The sequence below is a fragment of the Mandrillus leucophaeus genome, unplaced genomic scaffold, assembly GCF_000951045.1.
Source record: "Mandrillus leucophaeus isolate KB7577 unplaced genomic scaffold, Mleu.le_1.0 Scaffold298, whole genome shotgun sequence".
Taxonomy (NCBI): Eukaryota; Metazoa; Chordata; class Mammalia; order Primates; family Cercopithecidae; genus Mandrillus; species Mandrillus leucophaeus.
The window spans coordinates 3,568,220-3,579,148 of NW_012103120.1; the positions used below are offsets into that span (position 1 = coordinate 3,568,220).

The 10,929-nt window shown below is 40.1% G+C and overlaps 1 protein-coding gene across 1 annotated transcript in view; it reads right to left on the bottom strand.

Moving 5' to 3' along the window:
* PIK3CG (phosphatidylinositol-4,5-bisphosphate 3-kinase, catalytic subunit gamma) overlaps positions 1-10,654 on the bottom strand; it is a 45,166-nt gene extending 34,512 nt beyond the window's left edge. Inside the window, exons 1-5 of the mRNA XM_011986390.1 lie at positions 10,524-10,654; positions 6,405-8,411; positions 3,366-3,431; positions 3,030-3,255; positions 1,128-1,235 (exon numbers count right to left, since the gene is read on the bottom strand). Coding sequence (XP_011841780.1) covers positions 1,128-1,235; positions 3,030-3,255; positions 3,366-3,431; positions 6,405-8,399 — 2,395 coding nt within the window. The 5' untranslated portion in view covers positions 8,400-8,411; positions 10,524-10,654. The remainder of the gene's footprint in view (positions 1-1,127; positions 1,236-3,029; positions 3,256-3,365; positions 3,432-6,404; positions 8,412-10,523) is intronic.
* Positions 10,655-10,929: the final 275 nt, after the last annotated feature.

Below are 10,929 nucleotides of genomic sequence, written 5' to 3' on the forward strand. Positions count from 1 at the left end.
AGAAAGACACTCAACCTCATTATGGAAATGCAAATAAAAAAATAGTGAGATATCACTTCATACTCATTTGAATGACTAAGATTAAAAAGACTGATAATAACAAGTGCTTGCTAGGATGTGGAACAACTAGAACTCATTGTATACATTGCTGGAATTTAAATGGTACAACCACTTTGGAAAAATGGGTATTTTGTAAAATTGCACACACACACCACCTGACCCAACTACCCCACTGTTAAACATTTATTCAAAAAATGAATGGAAAATAAACTGTGGTATATCCATACAAGGGACTACTACTCACTCATAAAAAGAAACAAATTACTGATACATACAATAACATGAATGAATCTTAAAAGCGTTATGGAAAGTAAAATAATTCAGATATAAAACTATGTACTGTATGATTCCTCTTAATAAAAGTCTAGAAAAGGCATTTTATGATAGAAAGTAGATCTGCTGCATTTGCAGAGAGAATGGGAGGAGAAAAAGGATTAACTGCAATGGAACATGACAACTTTTTCTCTAACATGTCTATGGAAATGTTCTAGATCTTGATTGTGGTGGTGGTTATATAATTGTATACATTTCTCAAAACTCACTGAATTCTATGTTTTTTCTTTTTGAGATGGAGTCTTGCTCTGTCACCCAGGCTAGAGTGCAGTGGTGCGATCTCGGCTCACTGCAACCTCTGCCTCCTGGGCCCCAGTTCAAGCAATTCTCCTGCCTCAGCCTCCCGAGTAGCTAGGATTACAAGAATGCGCCACCATGCCCAGCTAACTTTGTTTTGTATTTTTTAGTAGAGACAGGGTTTCACCATGTTGGCCATCCTGGTCTTGAACTCCTGACCTTGAACTGTGCCTGTTCCCTGAATTCTACATTTTAAATGGACAATTTTTATTGTATACAAAGAGTATCTCAAGCTGATTTAAAAAATATGGAAGGGAAATTATCTGGTGTTGAGGCTTTCATAACCAGTGATTAGACAAGGGCTTATGAGAAACCCATCCAGAGACTCTCCAGCTTCCCTGTCTATGCATAAACATTATGTTTTAAGTACTGGGCCCCAGCAAGCATGTTAGACATCTTCAAGACATAAAGACCACGTGGAGACATCCAAGTGATACCTACTGCCAGCGCTCCTGCTTTCAGTCCAGGATCATATGGAACTCTAAAGCTTTTGGGGAGTTGAGAATTCTGCAGGTTTTCAAGTTTTTGTTTAAGTTGTGAAATAACTGTAATTGTCAAAAGTACACAAGAGTTATGTGAGTTCAAGAAATCATCAATATTATCTATTACATTTCCTGAGAACACACTTATTCATAGCATTCTATATATTTGTTCTGGTGTAGAGCAGGAGAAAACTGGGTGGGCCCTGCCTTTGAGGAACTAACCATATGAGGTGGTAAGATACATTGGGCTTACTGTGAGCAACATAACCATGTGCACATACTACAACAGGGGACAGAAATATGTGAATATATGTGGGATAACACATAGACACCAACACAATCCAAGTAGAGAAGGATGCTCTGAGGGTAATGCTAAGGAATTAATACTGTAGTTTTCTTTCCAGCATGTTAAACTTTAAACTACCATCTGATTTGAGGAACAGACATTTGAGGAAAATAATAAATGGAATTTGGTTAGGGTTCTGTAATTTCTTTTCAGAAGAGGAAGTTAGGTTCTGTAGAGAAGTAGAGAAGATGGATGTGACAGCCTCAAAATTCTAAAGGCAAAATATGTGAATTAAAAATTACTGGATAACTGACAGAATGAGGGTCAGTACAAATGTTTTCCTTTCTTAAGATACAAATGAAATATTATTATTACCATTATAATTTTTAGGAGGAAGCATTGTAAGAATCAAAGGGAGAAAGACATTTTAAATTTTCAGGAGTTTAAAATACTGGTTGAGTACATGAAGTCTCTATGTAATAAGCCACAGTGCTAGGTCTAGGTATGTAAAAATGAAAACGAGATATTCTCTAGATTCAAGGTTCATACATTTTACCAGACCAGGAAGATATGTTAAAGACTTTAATTTAATGTAGTATCAATCAAAATCTACAGAATTACAGAGAAGGAGTGATTAATTTTCCTAGGGCAGAAGCAGGTTTTCTTAGGGTAGGGATAAGATATTGGAAACAGCTTGAGAGAGAAGGTGGTGTGTGTGTGTGTGTGTGTGTGTGTGTGTGTGTGTGTGTGTGTGTTTATTACCTTTACACACACACACACACACAGACACAGATACAGAGTCATCTCTTGGTCTCTGTAAGGATTGGTTCCAGGACCTCCTGCAGATATCATAATCCATGAATGCTCAAGTCTCTGATATAAAATGGTGTAGTATTTGCATATAACCTATGCACTTCCTCCCATATACTGTAAATCATCTCTAGATACCTATAATATCTGATAAAATGTAAATGCTAAGTAAATAGTTGTTATACTGCACTGTTTAGGGAATAATGACAAGAATAAAAGTCTGTACGTGTTCAATGCAGATGCAATTTTTTTCCAAATGTTTTCTATCCGTGCTTGGTTGAATTTACAGATGTTGGGCCACAGATAGGGAAGAATGAATGTATCTCTATATATTACTCTGAGATATATAGACGAAGAAATGCCAAAAAATTAAAATAGCCTCTCAAAAATTCATCATTTTATAAGACTGAAAACTTGAAAACTATATGTGCATATTCAGAGATGTGAAGAAAAAGGTAAAGATTTGGAAATATCTAATCTTTGTGTATGCAACTGTTCTTAAAAAATACATCTTACATCTGCATAATGCTAGTTAATTTTTCAGAGTTAAGAATATGTAAATATATAGTTAAAAATTATGAACTTGTAAAAGGAGAACTTTAAATTTGTTTACTCCATGCAGACAGAAGACTCAAAAATGTGTTCTTGGTGCCTTCAGGAGGATGCAACTTGGATTCCAGGAAGAAAAAGAATTATAGGAACAATGGCATTTGGAGACGAAGGCATTTGGAAAGAGAACCAAGAAAATATAGCCACCATACCTTGGGAACTGACATCATACTTTTCAGCAGAGAGTGATTTAATATCAAGGGTGACTTTTTGTAACATCTCGATTACTTGGACTTGTTGGGTAAAGTCGTGCAGCATGGCTGTGCCACAGCCCCTCAAATAGGCTTCCAGAATCACGGCGAACCTCTGCTGATAGTGTCTGGACTGGGCTATCTCACTTCTCAAGAACCAAAACAAAAAGTGACCAATTCTTTTGTTCTGAGGGCAGGTACAAGAAAGTTGAAATTATTATGACTAATGCTTTAGGTCTACCAGTCAATTCTTGGCAACTTAAAATGTCATGCTATTATCAAAATGGAAGTACTTACTCTTAAACCACGCTTCAGCAGAAATCTGGCAAGGGCGCTATCATGGTATGGTTCAAATTTCACAGCCTAAAGGAAGAACACATTGGCATTTGTAGGACTATACTCTACATTGTTGAATCAGGGAAAAGGAAATGGAGAACTGGTGCTCTGCTTTAGTGGGACTTCATGGCTAGAAAGATGAAAATCTTAATAGTAACTTAAGTTTAATTCTGTCTTTTAGAGGACACTTAGGACCAGACTGAACCACTTGACTTAAGATCATAGAGCAACCGATGACATAACTGGGATTAGAGGCTGAAACTCTTGACTCACGGTCATGTGCTATTGATAAATTCAAAGGTGAAGAGGTGAGGGAATTTGCTCTAATTAGGTCTTACTGGTTTTGTTGGAGGGGTAGAGGGGAAAGATAGAGACACTGTAACAAATCTATAAAGTGGAAGGTAAGAGAGGATGTGAGAAAGAAAATGGACAGTGGACATATAGTATAATACACATAAGGAGAAAAATATTTGTTAGATGAAAAGATCCTAAAAGCCCTATAGCCTCTCTTTTTGGCATCTTACTGGCAAGTCACTGAACTGTCTCACAGGTTCTTAACTACAAGTAAACAGTGGGTCTAGATCAATCCACATAGAGCAATCACTACTCCCTGCCACACTGTGGTGTGTACAGAGCTTTCTGTCCAAAAGTCCCTGATTTTATGTTTTCTTAGGTATAATTTGATCTTCATTTTTAGTGTTTAGTAATTTTCATATCACTTGGCTGATGTTAGAGACTATTGACTTAGTACAGCTCTATTACTGAAGAGGAAGAACTGATAAAATGTAAAAAACACAATTAAATTTTGTGAGTGCATGGGTATTTGTTTCATTGTTCTCTGTGCTTTTCTGTAAGTTTGAAATAGTTCGTAACTTTAAAAGCAGCAACACTAACATTGTTCAGATTATTATAAAAGCATATACAAAGTTAGAGGATAGATATCATATGTAAACATGAAGAGAGACTTAATATTAAATATCTCCGAGTATGCACTTTATGAATAGAAATGGTGTATCCTTTTTTCCTAAGGAACGGAAGAAATTCCCATTCTAGTTTATATTTTAGGAACTGGAGGCTCCTTGGAAGGATTTACAATTCTTCCTCTGGTTTTCCAGTTTGGACATGATCAGTAGTGACTTCATCATGTTTCAATTATACAAGTTTTTACAAAAATGCTTTTCAAAGTCATGGTCAAATAGGTGCCACTGTAGCTGCATCAAAGGCCTTAATTCTGAGAATGTGGTCTTTTAGCCACCAGTACTCATTTTCGCAATGTTTTAAGTTTCTAACCCAGATGTGAGTCTTTCTGACCTTCTTCAGGTTTCACTTCTGTAAAGACAGTGCAGATCTCAACTAGGAGACCATTTTGATGAGGAATGAGTCATTTAGCCATAGCTGAAAATGTCTCAAGTAGTTTTACAAATGACTACTCTTCTTCAGATTTAAGACCACAAATTCAATGTTAATATTATGTATTGACCTCTTCCATTTAACACATTTCTAAAAAGAAGATTATTCATTTTCCAGCTCTTTAAAGTTCACTTGTGAACATGACAATGAAAAATAATTCATGTTAGCCTTAGGATTTGCAACAGAGCTCATTCAAGTTTGTTTCATGTTGTTTTTCTTATGGAGAGCTAGAAAACTGAAGACTATTTAATTATTCTAAAATTCTTTAGTGTTATACAAATATCTGATGTAGTGAAAAAACTACTGAATATATTTAACGGATGAAAACAAACCCAAATGTAATGTTTCAAGTATCTGACTAACAGGAAGGTGAAGATTGAGAGTTAAAGTTGAGGCTATCCAAAATGCTTATCAGAAAACTCCAGAACTTCCTATAAATACAGATAGTGATTAGACAGTTTAGTGTGTAATATTTAGCCTGGCTACTCCTAAAGATCTCAGGTCAAACATCACTTACTCAGAACCATCCCTGGGTCCCTTAATCAAAATTAAGTGTACCTTGGACCCCTGGACTGTTTTCTCATAATACGGTATAGTTTTCCCGAAAGTATTTGTCACAATTTGGTATTAAACATCTGTTTGTGTGTCTACTCATTTAATGCCAGTCTTCTCAGTACATGTTGTTGAATTAATGAATGAATAGGTCTGTGCTCTAAAATAGCACTTCTATTCAAATTCCTTTACTTCCTTTCCCTTGTCAAGCAGTACAATATAAGTTGAGAACTGCTAAAGTGAGCAGGGGAACTGTTCCCCTTTCTTTCTTTAACTTCTTAGCTAAACCTTAGAAAAATCGCTTGTCCTCTCAGGATCCCAAGGAACATCATGAGAAACGGAGTAGAAATACATACAGTCCTGTACCTACCTGCAGAGAGGAGCTTTCAAGATTCTACCCAGATATGAGATATTATTCTGTGAACTGTGACTTAGACAGAGAGTAAGACCTTTTATCTCTAGTCCCAGAATCCTGACACCAGACTGACGAAGGATATAGTGGTGGATTTGTGAAGGGTTTCGGGTAGTGAAAAGAGCAGGATTTGGAGGCAGACCTCCTGGGTTTGAATTCTGGTCTGCCTCTTTCAAAGTATGTGATCTTGGGCACACTACTTAGCCTCTTTGTACCTCAGTTTCCTCATGTAAAAAGTGCAAATGTTAATTTGACCTCCATCATAGTTATTGAAAGAGTTAAATGAGATAATACACTGAAAGCATGTCAGTCACTTGGAGCCTTGGCACATTAAGTGGAATCTATCATTAAAATAATAAATGAGAACAAAGTATTCCCACAGGGCCAATTCTCCTAAAAACGTGAAGTACTAATGTCTGCAAAACGCTTGTCGGCAAACCCTCCAAGACAGTAAAAATGTACATGCAACAGTTTACTACTTTTTGAGGTGGCTTCATCAGATCTACTTTGGCCGATGATGAAGCTCTGAACAAAGGGCATTTGATGACAACTGAATGGGGTGCCTGTGCATATGCAAATAAATTCCTTTTGAGAAGGCTTCCATTGATAACACCAACATCCCCTACCTGTACCAACTGTAGAAGGTAATGCAGAACATCATCGTCCTCCAAGCTCTCCAGTTTCTGAACTGCAATGGCTCTTACATTTTCATCTGAGAAGTTGCAGTCCAGGAGCTGCATTGTTAATCCAACATCCAAAGCACTTTGATCCCAGACTTCCCTTCTGGCCAATAATTGGTATGTTTTGGCCACAATTTCTTGCTGTCCCCATTTCACTGAACTAAAGAGCTTAGGATATGCTTTTGGGTGCTTAAGGCTTTCATATCTAAAGTGCCAGAGCAATTCTTTGTCCTCTGCTGTGAGAGGGTTAAGTGGATCAGTAGCTATGATCGCCTCCAATTGCTTGCGAAGCTGGTTGGGCATTTCTGCTCGAACCCGGTCCCCTTCCGGGTCAGGGGTGGGCTGATGCTTAGGCAGGGCTATCGGGTGGCAGTAATTGTCTAGAAGAATGGAGATGGACATTGAGTTCTCCTTGTCTGGGTTAGTTGCAGACGTGAGTTTGTCAGCACTGAAGCTTCCTTGGTCTTCTCCCTTCCCGGATATCTGCCACATGTGGAGAACGTATTCTCCACGGCGCAGAAGGAACCGGTGGTCTATCAGCAGCAGGTTCACATAATAGAGAAGCTGAACTTTGCCCTTGGACTCAGAACTGGGGGACTCTGCAGAGGCCTTGCTGGACACTGCTGGAGCTTTACCACAGTAGATCTGGAGGTTCAGTAGAGCTCCTTTGGGCAAGTCTTTGATTTTGATACTGAACTCAAGCCACACATTCCAGAGCACCTCCTCTGTGAAGGGTTTGGGGCTGGTTCTCCTTTGGCAAAGGACTTGCTGCCCATGCTGGATGTTTGCCTCTACAAAAACTGTGAGGTCGGTGTTCCGGGGCAGGACAGGGATATCAATGCCTCTGATCTTAACCCTGAACTTGCGGTCGCAGTCCCACAGGGACACGGTGAACACACTCTCGTGGTCCTTGCCGTGGATGGTCAGCTGCTCATGGTAGCCAGTGACTCCTGTGCAGTCATCCACCAGCGGCCACTCTTCCTTCCTTACCTCGTCTAGGGCCGGGTCTGGAGGCGTGTCCAGTACCAGGTGAATTTCTTCTCCGTTCTTGAGGCAGTGCCTCACCCACTGGAAGTTTTTGATGGGCGTTTCGCCCACCAGGTACTCATCCCGGCCACAGACGCGCAGCACAAAATCCTGTTCGCTTTGGCTTTCAGGAATATCCATCAGAGATTTCTTCTTGGCCATCTTGGTGAAGAAGCTCTGCAGGATGGTTCCAGGGGTGTCGTCGGGCGAGACCTTAATGGTCTGGCTGGTGGTGCTGCGGTGAATGACGATAAAGATGCAGTTGTTGGCAATCTTCTTCCACAGGTACTCCGGGAGGGGCTTGGACGTCACCCAGGGGTGCATGGCGTAGAGCCTCGGGTCGCGACTGGCCACCTCCGCCATGCGCGGCGTCACCAGGCCGCGGCGCGTGAACTCCAGCTCGTCGTCGTGCACGTTGCTGACGTCGGTGACATCATAGCCAATCAGCGCGGTGAGCTGCCGCTGGAAGGCCTGCGACTCCTCAGAGGGCGGGCGCCGCTGCACCAGGTGGATCTGGCCCGGGCTCCGGTGAGTGGCCTTCCAGTAGCGCAGGCAGTCCAGAGTCTGCACCACCTGGTACTTGTCGTAGATCTCATACCACTGCCCCTTCTTCTGGTAGAGCAGGAGGAAGTGGTCCGGCCCCAGTCGGTGGTAGAAGTCCGACGCCACGCTGGTCTCCAGCGCTCGCAGCCACACCTGGGCCTTCATCTGCTCCACGTTGCCGTGGCCCGCCACGTGCAGCAGCGCCGTTTCGGGGCTCTTGCATTTGCGCTGGCTGGTGGGCAGCACGAACTCGATGGGGATGAGCTCCATGGAGGACAGGCTGGCCGCAACACTGCGCGGCTTCATCCTCCGGCGCCTGCGGCAGTTGTCCTCTCTCAGCACCACGGGCTGTTCATAGTTCTCCAGCTCCATGCCCTACGCGACCTGGGAGCAGAGGGAGACAGGAATTTGTCACAAGAAAGGCACTTTCCCTTTATATTTTCTGGTGAGATGAGGAAAGAGGAGGTGTAGGCGGCGTACATGTGTGCAGGCACCCAGAGGGACCAAGTATTTTAAACTGGAAGCGCTACAGCCCTTCAGAGCATGGGCTTTGGAGTCGGGCCCATGAGGCCTGGTCCAGCCACTTACTTTCTGGGTGATTTGGGCTGTTTAATCTCTGATCCTGTTTCTCATCTCTCAGACAGGTTAGTAATGAATGTCCGAGAGGGAGAGTTAAATAATACTTGTTCAATATAGGTGACGGGTATATGGGGGCTTATTGGTCGTTCTACTTCTGTATACTTTGAAAATTTTAAAGAGGTGGGTAAAACACTCAGCCAGCACAGTGCATGACACATTATAATGGCTGAGAATGGAAATTGTTCTTAAACATACTGAAACATAGATGACTAAAATAGTACAGTTAAGGATCAAGTCCTAGTTTACAAGGTGCAACATGAGATGCCAAAAAACCTCACTTTGAAAACAGGCCTTTAACTTACTTCCTCTTTGTTCAGTCTCACACTTCTTGGAACCCAGACACCTCACCCAACCTTGCTTCACGTTGTCTGTTTTCAAACTGTCTGGACCCACGATCTACTCCCTAATAAATTTCCTGTCACTTGGTTTCATCTTTTTTTCTTTCTAATTAGGAAAGCAAGTCATTTCATTCGTAAAGCTAAAACATGTCGGAATTAGTAAAGTTACAGTCAAAACCATTTGCAGATACGTAAAATTTTGAATCACTGAATTTGTCAGCATTGTGGCTGTCATTGCTATATTAGGTCAGTATCTTAGAAGAGTCACCCAAGCCTGTACTCTCCCAATAGGAACATGTAGGTAATTTTAACATTGTTTAATTAATTAATTTAAATTAATTTGATCTGTCCCTGCTTAATAGTGGAAGAGCCACAGGATGGAAGGCAGGATTTCTGGATTCCAGTGACCTTCTGTTTAGACCCCCAATCATTTAACTTCTTTTTTGCTCTAATATTTTCATTTTTATGACACAAGTTCACAAATTTATTCTCATTAACTTACTCTTTCCACAGAATTCAATAAGTACCTACCCTTCACAAAGCACTTAAGTATAAATGGAACATACTGCAATATGAAATCCTTCAAGTAATAATTGAAATTTGAAATGTATTAACACTGAAAGATTAATAGGTATTTGCTTTTAATATTTAGTATCACTACATTGTAATACATTATATTCTAAACAAGAATCAATCACTGAAAGAAAAAAAGTTTCAGAAAATATCATTTACTCTCTTAAATAACTAATGTTAGACTCAAAACTACATTATTTCTTTAAGAAATAGTGGAGCATTTGATGTGTACCAAAAAGGAGAGCTTGATAAAAAGATAAGAAAGACACATTTCATTTGATCCAAACTTATGTTCAAATCTTGGCTTAACTTTAAAGCCAATATTCGCTCTCTTAAAATATGAAGTTATACTTAGTAAGTGAAACCAACTGTCCCAAAGAACTGTCTCTTGTGGCTTAAAACATTCATTTTGGTCTTTTGCTACATTATAGAATAACTAACAAGAGAACTGTAAGATACATTGATGTTGACACTAACTTGAAATAAAAAATGTCCAAATTTAGGCAGCATATAAATACACAGCAATAACTTCTGCCTCAGTGATACCGAACGATCTTATAAGATGCAGAGGAAAACAGGATAATACTCACTGGTTTCCTTCATGGCTGAGGCTATGACACTTTCCCCTTTTATGAGAAGATGTTGGAAACACAGTAAGTACAGTAATCTTGAAGTATGCACTTGTAGGAATATGAAGCCTGGCCACCGTGCCCTCCCTTTTCCTCCCAAAACAAAAACAAAAATCTGATGCACCTGCAAAACTTTTGCCGGAACCTTGTGAATATCCACAATACAGGTTGGACTAGACAATGAAACACAGACATTCGGTGGTAGTATCATCTCGAGAACCGACAACAGTTCCAGATAAAAATAATCTAGCCGAGGAGGAAGTGCCACTATTCCGAGTCAGACCCAACAAAGAGCAAAAAATAGAAGGAAGCAATACCTGATAAAGCAGCGGAGGCGATGATGCTGAAGGATCATTTGTTTAATTTTTAAAAACAAAACAAATTCAGACCTACCCAGTGTGCCTCTAAATTCTTCCGCTTTTCTGGGGCTCCCTTCATATCCAGATGCAGAGGAAGTGTTGCAGTTACCAGGAAGGAAGTTTTAACCAAGTTGATTATACGTGTGATTGCTCATTTTAAAAGTGTCAGAAATGCATTTCCTGTTTTAGCATAGAGAGAGAGGGTAAGAGTATGAGACTAAGCAATGTTTACCATGGTTTTTCTTTCTTTTTTTTTTCTCTTTGAACTAATTTTTCAAAAATTGTGATACTGAGACAAAATGACATAAATCCAAACCAGAATTACCCATTATGAGACATAAACATATGAAATATCTTTGTAGCT